At 39.4% G+C, this 17,988-nt stretch overlaps 1 protein-coding gene across 1 annotated transcript; it reads right to left on the reverse strand.

Moving 5' to 3' along the window:
- Positions 1–230: 230 nt before the first annotated feature.
- On the reverse strand, positions 231–16,529 carry LOC104399920 (signal peptide, CUB and EGF-like domain-containing protein 1; the record flags this gene model as incomplete). The annotated part of the gene is made up of 11 exons (XM_010015309.1): positions 231–532; positions 1,653–1,732; positions 2,780–2,932; positions 3,658–3,855; positions 5,319–5,480; positions 6,365–6,532; positions 9,653–9,814; positions 11,190–11,393; positions 12,448–12,606; positions 14,775–14,891; positions 16,397–16,529. Coding segments are annotated over 11 exons (1,689 nt in total), but the record flags the coding sequence as incomplete, so codon positions are not given.
- Positions 16,530–17,988: the final 1,459 nt, after the last annotated feature.

Here is a 17,988-nt window from a genome sequence, read left to right on the forward strand (position 1 = left end):
ACTTATCTGCAGGTAGTTTAATCCTATCTGAAGAAGTTCCTTCTTTGCTTGATGAAAGTTATTGTTGATGAAAAAGAAAAAGCTAGAAAGTATACTTTCTGTATTATGTAATTTCAAATGGGAAGTGAAGATACACTAGTGCAGATACAAATTTGGATCTTCAACTAGATGTGCTCAAGGATGCACACTTCTTTTGTATTAAAAATCCCATTCAGAACATTGGCTTTGAACACTTGTAAAATATTATAGGTATTCTTCAATATAAAATTGAAAACAAAGACTGCAAAAAAGAGCCTTCAAATTAGGAAATGTTTCTACTATGGAGAAAAGACAATATTTGACAGGAATGCAAAATAACCAAAAATTGACTGCCACTGGACTATTTGTATGGTCGTAGAAATCTGGAAACTTTTGATCGCAGTAGCTTTATAAATGATCTTGGAAACATCTCTTTCGACTCTTGTGCTGTGTACTTGAAATAGTTTTGTGGGTGTGCCAGTACATCAAAGAGAGCTTTAATCAGTTTCTTGTCCTGTGGGAGACAACATTTATATTAGATAAAAATAGGGTCTGGATTTAGTGCCTGCACAGTTCTCAACATTAATGAACAACAATCAGGGTTTTTTTGCAAAACTTGATTCTGGGTAAAGCAGTGTAGGGCAACTACTCCATGTTGCTGTGGAGTTTTATACTGATGAATCTTCCTGCTGGACAGTTTTTTTCAATTAGCATTCCTGGAAGGTCCTGAACTGAGAGGGCAGCAGCTGGGTTAACCACAAACTGGTTGCAGAAGTTAGGCATGAGGATTGCAGATTGCCTCTGGCTGCCCTTCCAGCCTGTTCCATGCTGTTGTCCCTTCCCTCCTCAAACAAGAGAAAAGGTTGGCCTTCAGTGATGATCAGCTCTTCTCCTGTACTTTGGTCAAGCCTTGGTTCAGAGCCTCAGCTGAGCCTATGCCTGACCATATGTATCCATTGCAGCTGGGACCTCAGCAACCTCAAAACTCTAGTGAGAGAATACTGGTAGGGGAGCTGGCTGTCAATCAGTTCCTGGCTGTCAATCAGTTCCTGTCCTTCCCAGTCTACATTTACATGGCTGAATTTTGCTACCTGAACAGCCTTTTTTCAATTTGAATTAGTTAATTGTTAGAGGTGGCAGCCCAGCAGCCTTCCTCCACAATTCTCTCCAACCTGTTGCTTGCACCTTTGGAAAACCATTTCACCGACAGCTTACAATGGGACATTATGGTTATGTCTTGTTGAGGCAGGACGGTGATTTAGGCAAATACATTTTTTAAAGCACAGGAAATGCTAACTTAATGACTCATTTAAACACATGCCAGAAGGCAAGTCTTCAACCAATAGTTTCTTCATTCTTGGTTGACTAATTTTTCTAACATACAATCATGTTAGCGTACATTTAGTTTAGTTCCTGATTCAGCAAAGGACATAAGCACATGCTCAGCCCAGCTGAGCTATTGAGTTTGTGCTGCTCCAAATACTGGCATAAACCTCAGAAGACAGAGAATTTAATTTGGGCTCACACTTGAGCTTTAAGTATTGTGACCCTGTCAGGGTAATGAGAAGTACCTTGGGGAAAATATTTAGTAAAGGCAGTTCTGCTTAGCCTTGGATAAAGCATAACTTTCTCACCTTTAGAATTTCTTGATGATTTTCTGATGCATATAATCGTCCATCTCGAACAATGTCTTCTATTAGTTGTTGGTAATCCTCTGAAAAATAAAGATCAGCTGAGTGCCAGTTTGTGACATCCTTTGGAAGGGTAACAGCCAGACATTAGCTAGGCCTCCTCTTCAAGATAGAGTAGAAAAATTTAGTATCCAGTTAATTATTCAGTGTCTCTCAAGCTGCTGTAGTCTAATTTAAACACATTAAAATTTTGTACTGCTTTAGAACAGTAATTTTCAATTATCCATATAAATACTAACTTAGCCCCAGAAAACTATTCCCTTCAGATAGTGTTTTATTATCTGCATTCTAGAGTTGAAGAAACAGGACCAGGGATATGAAATAACTGTCAGAGGTTATATGTGAAGTCAGCAGTACAGCCACGAGCAGATCCAGATTTCTGCCCTGAGAACAGCTCTTATTTTGATGCCAGAATGACCAACTTAATCCAGCTTTTCTCATCATTCACAAAATTTCACTGGTGTTTGGAAAAGAGAAGGACTAACTAACAGCTGCCAAAGGTACCATGGAAAAATCCTTGTTTCATTAAAATAGAAATCATCCTGAAGTCCAAAATACACAGTTTAATACATTATTTATGTGACAAACCAGAGTGTTTTAAAATGTGGATTTATAAAAGTGGTTACTGAAAGGCTATTTCTTTTTGCATCTTTTTTTGTTTTCTCAGTTGGACTTGTGATTTTATTAATTTATAATTTTCAAAGCTGCCTGTGCTTCCAATAGGACTTGATGAAGGGACTTCCCAAAATGCACAGCAAATGTTATTCTCATTACGCATATGATAAATGTCAATTAAAAGGAGTCTCATTTAATTCAGTGGCATAAGGATTAAACTTAAAGAATTCTGTGTAACGTGCTGTCCATCCTTGAAGTATTAGGAAAAGTAATAAAAATGAAAGTAGGTATTATTTCAAAGTCTTTACATCTGGTTTTAAAGTAATTCTCTGGACTGAGTTACATCAAGTTTTTCCTCATTCCTCACTCCCTGTAATCAGTGTATGAGACATTCTACAGGATGATTTTCTGTAATTCAGATATAATGCAAAGGTGGAAAACAATGCCATTCTCACCATCGTAAGTCACGTAGGGGACCTGAAACCCTTTGCCACTGTTTCCTTCATTTGACTTGAACTGAATCCAGAGTTTCCTCGATCTTGAGGTAAATGCAATAGGTCTCTCGTAAGTCTGACACGTTTCATATGTAGTAATCGAAGTAGGAGAAGCTAGAAAGAAGGTTAAATAAAGAAATGTTCTTTATAAAATAACTTTTTGCACCATTCTTGAGAGGTGACAAATGTCAAATTGACACAACATTTCTCAGCTGACATTGCTGAGAGAAGTTTCTTGTGATAGAAGGGATAGAAGAATCTTGGAGATTCAGCAACAGTTCACCAGCAGCTGGATGCCTGAACAGGACCAAAGAAGGAGTGCCTCTCATTGGTGCCTTATATTCAGAAGTTGTTGAATTAGCTTCCTAAAGACACAACACATCTCCCACTCCTCATAGAATTGGGAAAACTTTGGATTTCCTGTGGGTGTCAGGTGTACCAACCTGTGTCACTGCCCAGATTTAGCAGTAACTGCAGTGTATATATACTTGCAAAGGCTATGTTAGAGCACAGACTGTACAGATGATTGGAGATAGCTCTCCCAGTATAACTTAGCATAGCTTTGTTGACTTTGAGAATGGCAGTGATTTATCCCATGTCATAATTGGGCCAGACAGAAGCCTATTAACTGCTCTGTGATTCAGCCAAGACACTTGAATAATTAATATAAATCTGTTAATTGTTATTGGTACAGTGTTCTGTTTTAACTTGCTGTGCCAGTTCATTCAACAATCCTTTTAAAAACACTGGATAAATGAAGAGAGTTCTCCCTTCAGTATCAACTTTCCACTCAGCCAGTTTGCAGTTAATATTTGTATCACCCATGTCTGGCAACTTACCACTTTTTCTCATTACTAAAACGTCACCACATTCATCTTCAATTGGGAGAAATATCTCGGGTACTACGATGAGTATTCTCCTCTTTGGGGGTGGGTTTATATTCCAAATGCATTCAACATTAGCTGGGTAGTCTCCAGGATAGTTGGGTGATTCAATGTAGCCAGTATAATCACCAAGTTCTCCTCCACAGTGCTGGTCTGTGGAGAAACATGAATTAGCATTTGTGTTAGCCCATTAGCTAATTTGAGGTGTTCTAGATCTGTCAAGAGCAAGTCTAAACTCCTCCTTGTGGCTTTAGAAATGCATACATTCTCCAACTGCCTCTTTGTTTAGCATGGAAAGCCTTTAAAGGAATACTTGATCTGCAGGGCTGTTCCAACTGATTTGCAAAACCTTAATCTCCAGTGTATAAACTGATTCAACACGTCATCCAGGCTGCTTTTACACTTGAAATGAACACAGGTAAGTGAACATGATACGACTGTGGAGGTGCTTACAGAGTGGTTATTACTGAGACCATGCTGAAATGCAGAAGGTATTCTCATTTAACTTCACTTGGTTTTTAAACTGATTTAGCTGAATGAGTGTGATGATCTTAAAAGGTAACCTTATCTTAATTAAAGATTTGTCTTGCTTTATTTTAGATTAAATCAGTTAATAAAGAATCTCCACTGATGGTTCAGTTTCACTTTCTGAGTTTTCAAATCTCCTATTGAATTTGCCACAGAAGCCTGATTCAGAAAGTTATTTAAGCTTGAGCTCTCCAGGCCTAGTCACCATATAGAACTAGATACATGTTCAAATATTTTGCTTAATCCAAGCCTCAAAGATCATGCAAGATCAGAAACTGGCTTGCAAACAGGGAGTATCTAAGACAGCAAAGTGACAAGGTAGTTTTGTTTTATAGGAAGATAATCAAACTCCTTCAAATTCCTTACAAATATCTAATTTATTCAGACTACATTAGAAATGATGAAGGGCTTCAAAGACACATGGCAAATAATCAGAATAAAAACTTATGATAGACTTGCACATGAATAGTTTGTTTAGATGATACTACCTAATTATTATAGACACTTTCTCTTAAATTAGCATGGTAGAGATGAAAAAAATTCCTTGCCTAAAAGAATTAGTCATTCACAAAAGATCAAATAAAATTGCCCTGGAATCTTTGGGGATGTTTAAAATGGTAATTGAAGATAGGAGACTGAGTACTGCAGAAATGCCTGCGAGAAGATTTCACTGTCATAAGTGATTAGCTGGCAGTTGCAGTATGCATGACCATTTCTCCCAGTATTTTGTAATTATTATAAACTGGTAGTTACTCTAATAAAAGATATTGTGCTCTGCAGAAACACGTAGGAATATGCATCACTGCAAGATCACTTACAGGATCTTGGAACCCAAAAGTTCTATACCTTTAATTTGTAGCTGGCACTCTGCCAAATTACATTAACGCTCAACGAGTCATATGCATCAGGTGTTACTTTCCCAGGCTTTTTTCTCATTCTTTTCCCAATTTTTACTATTCCTTCTGACAGTAGATGAATGCTAAATAGGAATTAGAGAATTGAAGTCCAGCCTGACAGCTGGAACCTTCAAGCTGCAGTTCAGATCTGAAGATATGCTCCATCTCACAACTCATGTAAAAGTAACTTACTTTTGCAGTGTGTAACATTAGTGGACCCATCAAAGTCTGTACTTGTGTTCCCAGGGCAAGTGATGCAGTAGTTTTGACCGAACTCAGGCTGGTATGTTCCCACAGGACATCGGATACATCTGTGTGTTGTGGAGTTGTAGTAGTGCCCAGGAGAACAGTGAACTGTAAGGTATGAGGTGCGTTATTTTCAGACAGTAGTGAACTTCAGTGCAGAGAAAACTTTCCTCTACCCTGGATGTATGTCATGGTCCCAGTTCTGCAACATACTTATAAGGCCAGAAAAGGCAAAAAAAGACAACAGCTCCCCATGCTTCATGTTACAAAGGTCCTTCTAACTAGAATTATGTTCCAAAGACTAGAGCTAAACCCTTACAAACTAGTAACATGCTACATTTGTCTCTCACTGTATTTAATACAGTGGTTTCCAATGAGTTTGTAATAAATGGGAGCTGATACATATCTGCCTCAGCAATAAAAATGCCTTTCACACTAGCAGGAGAGATGTTTCCATCAGAGTCTGTTTGCCAGGGCCAGCATGTCATTCCAGTAACTACGCCAACCATGCATGTGAGAAGATTCCTTCTTCAGCCTTTGCACTGGAAGTTGACATTATGGAACATGCAACGTGTTGCATGCTTACAGTTTCTAGCCCATTAATAATCAGTCCTCAACTTCATGTAACTTCTGTAGTGTTTAGTTTTTCTCATTTGATAAATAAAAATATAGAGGAGGTGAAGGCTAAGGCATTATCAAATGCAAGTTTGTCTTATTTCTTGCCATGCAGTGGGGCTGAGTCACTCACCAGTTGTCATGCTGACCCCATACCTTCCCATGGTAATTCCAAAGAAAGCCATAAAGCCAGTTCAGTCTCTTCAACCTTGGGAGATCATCACCAGTTGACAGATTTCCTGACCATTTAATTTACTTACACACTGTGTTTTTACCTGCAGTGACTATGCTTGTTTTGGAACCTTTCAAAGCCCCTTGGCATTGAAGATTACAAACAAGCAGCAGCAATATGAATTGTGGAAAGATTTCAAATTCACCTTTGGTTTCGCAGTCTTGAAAGGAAACAGCACCTTCGTACTTGGTCACAAGCCCACCACCACATGGAAAGCAGAGGGTCCTTCCTGGTTCAGGCTGGTATGTACCAAGAGGACAGACTCTACAAGGTTTAAAACCATCTGAGGAATAGTGCCCAGGAGAACACTGCCCTAGAAATTGAAAATGATCATCTGTATCAGTGAGCCAACTTTTCTGGACAAAGTATAAAACCCACCAGTAGTTAGCAAAGCTTCCTTTAACTTAAACACATGACAGCAAGATACCCACAGATTAAACTCTAATCTTACCTGCTGGTTTTGTATTCTTCCTGTAGCTGCTTCCTAAAACCAGCACCAGTAAACAGCACTGATTGATAGCTCTTTGCTACCTATGTTTCTGTTTGCCTTGTTTTTCCTTTTTAGCATGGGCTTTATATAGATGTTACAACTTTGTACTTTCACCAAGTCTTTCATCTGAGAATTTCAAAGCACTTTGTAGGAAAAAATGAAATTTTGCACCATATCTATGAAGCAAGTAATTGAGTTTTTGTATCACCATATTATAGAAGCAGTAGATCATGGGATTTACCAGACTGGATGGGACCAGTCCAGCATCCTGTCTATGAAAACAGCTGACAGCAGCAGCTTTCCAGGTAGCTGTGAAAACTAGTGCTTGTCAGAAGCTCTGGTCTGTGTAAAGCAAAACACTTAGTGAATGAGTCTACTGACAGATACAATCTAGTTTCCAAATTTGCTCTCCAGGCAGTTTCTGATAGGCATTTGTTTGGCTTGGTTGTTGCTAGCTTGAGTACTTTACTCCTTGACAACCTACCTGAGAATCAGGATGTCAAGTTTTTCAAGATTATGGCATAAATGCTGATCTTCATACCACTCCAGCCTGGGAGACCAGCACTTTGAGATGTTTGGTGTTCCCCAAGGTTGCCTAATCTCAACAGTTTGTAATTAAGCTTCCCTGAGAATTGAACAGCAAGTGGAAACAACTGGCTTGAAAACCTGAAAGTTCTGAGAGCTATAGGTGGGGTTGGGGTCTCTTAAGAACCCGAATACTTGCTGGGAAATAAGTGCTGGAGCATCCAGTATCTGGGGTACTTGCCACTTCAGATGAACTAGAACTCCTGAGCGAAAGCAAAGTTCAAGTTCTGTTCCCACAAAAAGGTGAAACACCTGCTATGGACACCTTTGGAATTTAGTTGCACTTCCATCCCAGCTGGCTGGAATACGACTGTACGAGCTGGTTGTTGTGATACAGTCCTCTGAGAAATATTATGATATTGATTTGAAGACAATTCTGCTATTGTATTTGTAGCAAGACTGATCCACCTGGTTTGGTCCAGTTAGTCACTGGACTTTTAACATGATGGCAGTTAATGAAGTGTGGATTTGGATCTGGATTTTAGTGTGAAAATTAAGCACCTGTGAGGTGTGGCTTACAGACATCCTTTTAAAAAAGAGGTACATACAGGTTTTAGAACTGCTAAATACCTGATGCTTTCAATATGAATATGTCTCAGTCTTTACCTGTATATCAGAATGATCTAACTTGCTCCCTTCTTGTTTTCGATATTGAAATTGCCAAGAAAATAGATCTGAGGGGATTTCTCTGAGAAATGCCCCAAATGACTAGGTTTCCTGTTGTGTTTTGGCCTTGGACCTACATGGACTGCATGTAAATGAAGTACCACAGCATGTTATTCACTTGCAGCTCTAACGCAGAGTTCTACACAACAGCACTTAAAAACCTTTTGCATACTTGTTGTATGTGCCTTACCTGTAGGGGTGAGGATTTCAGTCATACCTTATTTGTTACTACACAGGCATTAATGCTCCAGAAGATACGATGCAAAAATACTATTGCTTACATGTGGTGAGTACATTTCTAACAATATCTGTGTTTATCAAAATACAGTTTCATCACATATGCTGACACATTTTATAGAGACATACTGATTTTGATAAAATTTTTGACAGGGAGGTTTATGAAGTCCAAAGCATATTGGACTTCTTCTCTTGCCACTTTCAGAGAAAGAGAAAATGGAAGAGTTGAGTAGAAAAACAGACTGTTGTGATCTGATAGCAAACATTTTGAGACAGATCCACTCTGCAAAAAAAATCAGACAGGTTTCTTTTTGTTGTTGTGCAAAACAGTAATTTAAATGCAAGCCTTGAAACAATCAGTCTTTTTTTCTGTAGTTGACATGTCACTTTGGTCAGTATACTATAGTCAACTTTTAGAAACTCAGATTTGATTTTGGTAATCTATTCTTGTCGGATTTTGGATAAATACAAATCAACGCAACAAAGATGCACTGGCATTTCAAGAATTTTCCTGTAATAGTTACTTCATACAGCAACTCAGCAAAATCTACCATATGTTTGGACTGGAGACACTAGAGTTATTTTTTATTCAGTAGATGGGGAAAAAGTGGCAGTTTCTCAAGTGACATTCATTGTCTGTTCACTGTAGATATCCTTGAAGAAAGCATTAATGTAAATTACATGGATGAATTTTAAAGTTAGAACTTGCACAGCAGATAGGACAGATTTCTTTCAAAGTCAAATAATGTATCTGCTATAAACTAGATTTTGCTCATTCGTAATGAAATAAGGTAAAGAAAGTAATTAACAGTTGTGTCTCAAAATCTTATCTTGATCAAGTTATAGCAGAAGCACAGCTCTCTTCTGAAACCAGGTATTATCATCATTATAATCTCATTTATGCATCATGAAATTGAGTCAGAGATACTACATCAGTTGCCAAAAGCTACAGTGAATTCAAGCAGCACTGAAACTTGCAGTCATTAGCTCTGAGTCCAGGTTACAAAACCCTGCAGTATAACTATCTCAAAATTATGATTGCTGCTGATTAGACCAGGTAAACTACATCTCATGCAAAACATTAAATCAACAGGTTCATTAGACTCACCAATACCAGTCCAAAGTAATCCATCCCTTTGGCTCACCGTATACCTGACAAGTCCTTACATGTCGAGGTATGGCCAGTTTCCATACCTGACTTGAAGCAAAGTGCTTTGCTTGGCTTGCTCATTTCCATACCATAACTGACATTGCTGTAGCAGGTCCCATCTTCTTGTCATCAATGTCAGTGGACTGAACAAGCCAAAACATCTGGTGTGTAACTTGTAAGTGCACAGAGATTTCTTCTGTTACCTTTACAAGACAGAAGTGTGGAAGGCTCTCCCCTCTTTTAGCCTCCATGCCTCACATGGTGTGTGGCAACACCTAACCCTTTTATAATCAAATGAAACTTGCCTCCACATTCTGACACATTCCGGGCGCCCGCTATGCCCTGTCCATCGTTACTTGGGCAGGGCTCACAGGTAAGTTGACCTTCTGTGTCTTGGTATGTTCCCGGTGAGCAAGGAACGCACTGATTATGTTCTCCGCTATAAAAGGTGCCCATGCTGCAGGTAACTGAGAAAAGAAAAGGGGAATCTACATAAGAATTTCCATTTTGATCACACTATTTGCCTTTATATCAAACACTTAGAGAAGATGGATCTCTTTGGCCTCAGTATTATAGTGGCATATATTTTGCATATGTTAGTCCAGGATCCTCACCTAATGTAAACAGGCCCGTCTCCACTGTGGTCTAGGTCAGTTTACATCAGGACTTGGTCCTTCTATTATTTAAGCTATTAAATGGCATTGTACTGCATTGAAGTGTTTATCAGAAATACGTTGTTAATATAGCTGATGTGGTCTTAAAACCTTGCAGTCTAATTAAAACAGCGGTGCATAACACATGGGAAGTGATATGAATTTACACATTGTTTTTATGGCAGATGATTACAAAAAGTTTGTCTCTGAGGTCCTTTCTAGAGATTTCTCTCAGGACAATGTATCCCATGTAATACTTTATGTCTCTTGACACTCAAATACCCCAAGTGGAAAGTGTCTTAAATAGAGACATGAACACACAAGCTTTTCTTGCTGCAACAGGGCATGTAACTCCATTAAACATTTTTCTCTGCTGGACATAGGTAGTTAAAATGTACAGGTATCTAGAAGCTAACAGCAGTCTTTCAATAGTTTCTAAATCACTGTTCCTCTGTAATGAAATCAGCCTCTGAACCAACTCATTAAAGGCACCTATCAGATCTGCACTCAACTATTTCTGTGTGCTTGTAAATAAGTTGGTGTTTAAAAGCAGCTGGGAAAATAGATATGCTGATTTTGAAAAGATAATTCTGAGTGATAAGCAAGCTTGCCGTGCTGAGAACTGCCATTAATAGGTTTGTGCTAGCACCTTGCCCCCAAGTAAAACACTAAAGCCTGATAATCTGGGAAAAGCTTAAAGAAATTATGTATTTTACATCAAGTTAAAACAGATTTCAATAGACTCTTTTTTTTTTTTTTTTTTTTTTTAATTGGACCTGTTGAGTGTTAAATACAGATATATCTATTGGTCACACATTACTTGGTGGTGAGAGAGGTGACAATGGCATCTGGATAAACACCATATTACTGTCCTACAGAATTTTGTTTTCATAAGATGCTGGAAGCAACTCGGAACTAATTGCCAGCATTGCCTTGTGGCAGGCCTTGATACATACCAGCTGACAGCATGGGAATGTAGCCACAGACATGTTTCTTTTCTTTTCCTGCAATCATTTCATGAACTCCCCCCAAAGTCTTATTAACTGCCAGTGGTCCGCACACATATGCTGAGTGATACTGACCTAAATTGTCTGTTATCTCACGTATTTCCTGCCTGGGTCACCAGGGACAAGCTCATTTTGGATTGCTTATTTTGGGGGATATTGCTGAATAGGTTATTGGGACTTACCGCATTTTCCACCCTGCAGCACTTGCCCTGTACTGCAAGCTTCATGCCCTTCAGTAGCCTTAGCTGGCTTCTGAGCCACTTCATATTCTGTCCCAGAAAACTGAATGTAAAATTGCTGTTTATTAATAGATTTCCTCAATGTTTTGATTGCAGTTTGCAGCTTCTGCTCCATCCTTTTCCGAACACAGTCAATGTTACAGGTGTCTAGATGGGAAATGATAACAAAACTAGAAGCAATTGAGATTCATGTTTAAAACGAGGTGCTTAACAAAAAGCTGAGCCTGCATCATGCTCTGTTTGTTTTGCTGTCTTCTCCATATCAACTGCAGAAGTAGCTGACTGTATTCAAAATCAGGACTTTAAAAGGGACAAGACAGTATGCTGAGGTCCATCAAACTGAGTTTCATGGCCTGTAAGTGCACACTGAGTGCTGGCATCTTATCTCTAGCATTAAGAAAGCTGGGTATACTGAGTGCATGCACAGGAAGAGGGCTGCAGCAAGCATCAATCTCCCTGTGTTGTGCTTCCAGATATGCGTTCAGTCTGCCACCACTGCTGTTTCTGAATTTGATCTGCTGATGCTTCACTCATTTGATCAGGAATCCTTCACATTTCTCTAACCAAAATACCTGGGTGACACAAAGAAAGGTACTTTCTGGCATGATTACTGTTTGAATCACTTGGCTAGTGAGGTACCCCTCAGGGTTAACAAACCTGCCTTTGAGGACTGATGTGTTTATAGAATTCAGCCCACATTTTCTTTGGCTGGATCTTATAGCATAACATTACAGCTCATGAATAACTTGAAACAATTCTTTTTCTTTCTGCAGTTTGTTATGAAAACATGAGTTTTCCAAATGTGTTACAAAAATGTTTGATTCTCAGACCGAAGTTTCAGCGACATACATTTTGGAGCCTATTTTTATCATAGTTTTTGCAGAACTTCTACCTAATCCTTACATTCTCTGTGCATCAATTAGCACTTCTCTTTAAAGAAATCAGACTAAATTAAAGTACATGACTTAACCCAAGGCTTTGAAGGAATTTTGCTGCAGGTTCAATCTTTGTTCCTTCATCTTAATTTCATACCTGATTCCTTTCAATTAAATCTGTGAAACTTCGAATTTGGAAAGGCTGCTGAACAAGGCTTGTGCTAAAAAGTCTGCATGTAGATTGATGAAATAGCATCAAAGAGATTCTAACAACACACCAAGGAACTGAATTCTGATTTCTCTCCACAGACAGATCTTTCACAAACCTGAGACTTCTTCTGACTTCATCTCCACTTCAAACTCCGCAGTGATATGGGATACCTCTTTCGATGGAGACTTACGGCCTCGACGTTTTTTCTTGGAGGAATCACACTTGAGATTCACAAAGGTCACCTGGCAGTTGTCTGTACAAGGGAATTGACCTCCTTTGCATAAGAGAAGCAACACAGAAAAGAAATCAAGTAGCAAAGTAGCAAGTGACAGGCTAATAAGCGGTATCTCAGCTGGGTTATCATGAGTACAGTGACAGGCCTCATAACGTTTCACGCACATTGTGAGACACCTCCTTCTCTGTGTGATTTTGGGTTTGCTAGTGAATGCAGGGGGAGAAAATACAGCATGGTACGCTCAGTGTGGTGATGAGAGTGGCAGACCTGGGCCTCTAGAAACTACCAGCTGGTATTCCATCTCTTTCAGCAATCACCAGATAGCAAAGGTTTTAAATGCTTTGACTGGGAGGTTATGAAAATACATTGGAAGGCTTTATCTGAGGGGAAGTCGTGGAATCATTTTGGTTGGAAAAGACCTTTAATATCATTCAGTCCAACCATTAACCCAGCAATGCCAAGCCCATCACCAAACCATGTCCTTAAGTGCCATGTCTACACATCTTTTAAATACCCCCATGGATGGTGACTCCACCACTTTCTTGGGCAGCCTGTTCCAGTGCTTGTCAACCCTTCTGATGAAGCCATTTTTCCTAATATCCAGTCTAAACCTCCCCTGGCACAACTTGCAGCTGTTTCCTCTCATCACAAGCCAGAGGAACTGAATGCTGTTACCAGTTATGTGTAACCACTGAGGAAAAGGCCACAATCCGCTGGGGCACAATCACGCAAGTATTCTTTACCTATATAAAGACATCTTTGTCAAAAACATCCTTTTTCTGATAGGCAATGGACCTTCCAGGCCAGGGAGAAATTTCTAGCACTCAGGTCACCAAAAGGATTTAATTCCAAATGTGTGGTTGTATGATCTCATCTTTTTGTAGACTCAAAAGTTTAGATAACATAACAAACACAAAGCAAAGCAAGAAAAGGACAAGGAAATGCATCCACAACATACATTCTCATGGTGACTGCATGACTTTAAAAATGAGTCTGAAAATCAAATCTTATTAAAAGAAGACAATACCTAAGGCCAGGGTAAGCATCTTGACAACTGAGATGTGTTTAAAGCCAGTACGTGGAAAATTAGAGAGATAAATGTCTAGATTCCAGGGTAAAGATAAAATACGAGTCTAGATTTTAAAAATAAAATCTTTAAACCATTAGCATTTTTTTAGGATAGCTATTTTTTACTCTCCTGTGTTCAGGATTCATATATGACTCCTCACTCACTAGCAAAAGTGGTGGTATAGCAAATTCACAACACAGACTGTATCATCAGTAGAAGTTTGCTATACGGTGCTATGCTGCAATATGAGCTGTCACAATTACATCAATACTGTGTATTAAAATCGGCAAAATTTTGAGTTAATATTTAATTTAAATGAACTCCAAATACTTTTAAGCTGTGGAAACGCACAGCAGTAACACTCAAAGACTCTAACTGTCCCTGCCATAGTATCAAGGGGATAGAGGATGAGAAATAAATGTCATGAAGATCTGTTAAATACATATAACTTTTAAAATATCTTTCTTATTCCACTTCAAAAATGATGTTAAAAAACGGTAGAAACACATCCCCAGTCATACCAAGTTTTAAAAACATTCGATTACTTTGCTTCAGCCTACACAAACTTTTTTTAATTTCAGATTTTTGATAATTACGTCTAAATCTTCTAAATATTTTTTCTAACATCATAGCTACTCACTCCAACATGACAAAAGATCTAAGTCTGCATAGCACCAGATTTGGCTTATAACTTTACCACTTAGGGCTTATCTTTGCTGCTGCAAATACTACATACTAATCCAGAATAAAGACTAATTATATTAGTAATTAATGCTAATTAATACTAATTAACACTAATAAATTAATACGAATTAATTAATATGAATTAATTAATGCTAATTAATACGAATCCAGAATAAAGTGAATAAATAATAGTGTTTGTTTTCTTTATAAACCACACTTGGAAAACTAAACCAAACCAAACTGGCGTTGTTTCCTGCAGCTTCACATCGGTCATAGCTTTTTGTCTCAGGTTTGTTCAGTGTGAACTTTGTCCTGAACTTGAATTCAGATTCAAATACGAAAAACACTGGGTTTTTTTTTTTCCTGTCTGCAGTATGAAAACAAAATATGCAAACAAGCAAGCAAACAAAATAAAAACTAGAGTGCTGTTTACATGGTAGAAGAAACCACATACCTAAACCAGCTTGCTTCCCAGAATCTTTTGTTTTTTCCTTGCTGCGAGGCCGTAAATGGCACTTTGCATCCTTAATTTTAAAACGAGCTTTCTGCTTGATTGGAGGGGCTAATGAATCTGTTGATATAAAGTAAAAAAGCTATCATTTGGGATGCAGATGAAATGAAGTCTGAAACTAATTTTTAAAAACAGACTTGAAAGTCTTCTTGTGACAAAGAAAAGACACAGCCCAAGAGTACTTTGTACAAGAGGATCCATTTCCATAAGTTCATTTTTTTTGCATAAGCACTCTTGAGGCCATGGAGATCAATGAACTTGGTGTCGCACATGCTCTGCACATAGGCTTCCCCTCCAGCAGGCCTGCACTTCTTTGTGGAATTCGGGTGAATTTGTCCTTACTATGAAAAAGAATAATTCCTGCCTTTTTTTCTTGACTGTGTCTGTGACTTCCCATGTTACTTGGCTGTAGTTCTGCTCTTGCTAATGCCAATCAGGAATAAGATTAATTTAGTGGAGCTACACTGTTGGCAGTTGAAAACCATCCAAAGGAAACATCTTTATTTGACTGTGGTCTATGGCTTGCAAGCTTTATTCTTCAGCTTTAAATACAAGCCAGTTACATCTTGTGACTTTAAAGGCTGTTCTATAGCCATGCACCACGTAGGAAACGTGGCTGCTGGCTGACTTCCTCACAGAGTCCATGGTGGAAAAGGCTGGGCCTGGCCCACCACCTGCCAACTGCTGCGGGCTGCCCATGGGACCCAGGGCAGGTGGAAGGGTGGCTGCAGGTAAGTGCTGCAGGATGGTGCCTCTTCCCTTGGGAGCGCCTTGCCAAAGTAGGACTATAGAGGTAACCTGCCCCTGTGCCACAGGTAGGCACATCTGCTGCCTGGTCACCTTACTCCACAGCATTGTACCTCCTCACACGTTCCAAATATGTAAGAAATACATGGTTAGAGATCTGGCAAATTGTAGAGAAATACAGCAGGTAGTGGATATGTAAAGTGAGCTGACACTTCCCGCTGCTGGATGCTGCTCCAGCTGCTTCTAATTTTGCCAGACCTCAACCATTTTGAGCTGAACTTTATTTTATGCTGAGTATCAGCTTTAAGACACATTTTGAAATGTCTCTGCAAAAATAATCCAGCCATTTCTGAGAACAAGATAAACGAAACAGTATGGGCTCATGAAAGTCTCACAACTTTTTTACTGGGAATCCCCAGTAGTAGGATCTGTGCTCCCGCAGCAGCTCTTGTACTACTGATGGGCCCCTCTGACTCACTTCCAAGTCTGGGAAGAAATGCCATTTTGATATGCTCGCTATTGCCTTGCCGGACTATGGAAAGTAAATTATTCTAAGTATCTGTCACTACTGAACACATCTCAAACCTCCACCACTCCTATACTGACCTACCAACACATGCCACACCAGAAGGCAGCTATGTACCCTCTGCCCCTCAAGGAGAGGCTGCAGAAAAGCAAGTGTGCACGTGATGGAACACAGGATACCTTAATTCTGGTCTTGTGTAACTTGAGAGCTGTAGGTCTTGCAACTCCCAAATGGTCTGGAGGACCTCCATCACCTACCTCCTGGACACCAAGGCGAGCAGGAGCGCACCTACCTGCGCAGCTGGGCAGGGTTGCGTTGCGTTTCTGCTGAGCCTTGCCTTGCTGGACGGGAACGCCACAGCTCAGCGTGTAGCTGTTCTCCGAATCTGCAGGGCAGAACACAGTGTCAGCACGTGTGGCAACAGCCTCTCAAAAATCTGCTTCCTCGTCACCCCCCAGCATTAATGTTTGACAAACTTACTAATACTGCTAAATAAGGAGGCGTTTTAAGTGCAGAACTTGGATTTTAAATGGCTGAAATAACTTGCCAGAGGCTATGCGTCAGTGTTGACTACAAGTTCTGTTTCTTCCAGCACTGAAATGTTACATTTATAAACAATTTGGCATGTGGTTAGATGCACATAATTCCATGCTGCACAAGTAGAAAGTACTTTCTGTTTGTCCATGGCAGAGTTCTTGCACTTTGATCCTCTCTTTAATTTAAAAAATAAACCATGTACTTTCATAATAATTCTAGCTTCAGACTCTGACAGAATTTATTGGCAGAAACAAAAAATAACATACTTAGAACCATAACAGGGTTTACATACTGCACAGATAAAACTGTGTATTGATGCATACAAATTAGACAAATGCATGGTTCCAGTAATCCCTGATAAACTGAAAATAAAGTGTGAACAGCTCTACCTCACATAATGCCAGGACTAATAGTAAAAGTAGAGACATTCTTGTGGAAAATAATCCTGTGTCTGAACCAGAACATGTATGAAAAAGCAGTAGCAATCCCCCTCCCCACCTGCCCTGCAAAACTGTAAATGAAAATTACCTGGAGCAAATGATACAACGTGGGGAGAAGATGAAATGTCTGAGTTTCTATAAATAACACTCAGCTAAACTACTACCAGGAAAATGTATTAAAACTCAGCAACCACAGCAGATAATACTGAGAGATTCTTCTTGCCATATAACCTCCTGAGACAGATTTAGTTGCATCCATTTTGTATGAGACAGTAAGTGTTAAAGGTGTTGCTAGGTCATCCTTTGCTCCACAGTGCCCCTGGCTGAGCTGATAGAAGTTTTATGCCACCCTGTCTGGTCCAGGAGCTTGATCATGTGCTGTGGCAGCCACAGCATTAAATCTCCCAGTGTGTGCCACTGGTCCTTTCCTGCCCCTGCCTCAGAATATGCTCACCGAGGTGAGTTCCTCCCAGGGGACTGTCCTTTGGGACTTGTTTCTGCTCCTGCTCAATTACCACAATTACAGGGTATTTCAGGCCATGATGCAGAGTTCATTTTCAGCAGATGCCTGGATGGGTACAGGGGACTTGACTCAAAGTTGAAAAACATGGTACTGAAAATCAGCAAGAATTCATTAAAATCAACTTTTGATATTTTTTCTTCCTCACTTTTGACACAGCAGTTCAATATATTAAAATCTTTATTTTGCACCATCCTGGTTAAGGTAGATGTGCCTCAGGTTTTTGTTAGAAATTTGCCACCCCTGCAAATGGCACCTCAAATTAAACAACAAAGGGCCAAGCCTCTAATGTAACTGGTAATCAGCTCTTCTTCTATTTAGTGATGTATATATCTGTCCCAATTTAAGCTATAATGATGTTTGTGAGGTGGGCTGATGCCAACCTCA

Source organism: Nestor notabilis, unplaced genomic scaffold, assembly GCF_000696875.1.
Source record: "Nestor notabilis isolate BGI_N333 unplaced genomic scaffold, ASM69687v1 scaffold28815, whole genome shotgun sequence".
NCBI classification, from domain to species: Eukaryota; Metazoa; Chordata; class Aves; order Psittaciformes; family Psittacidae; genus Nestor; species Nestor notabilis.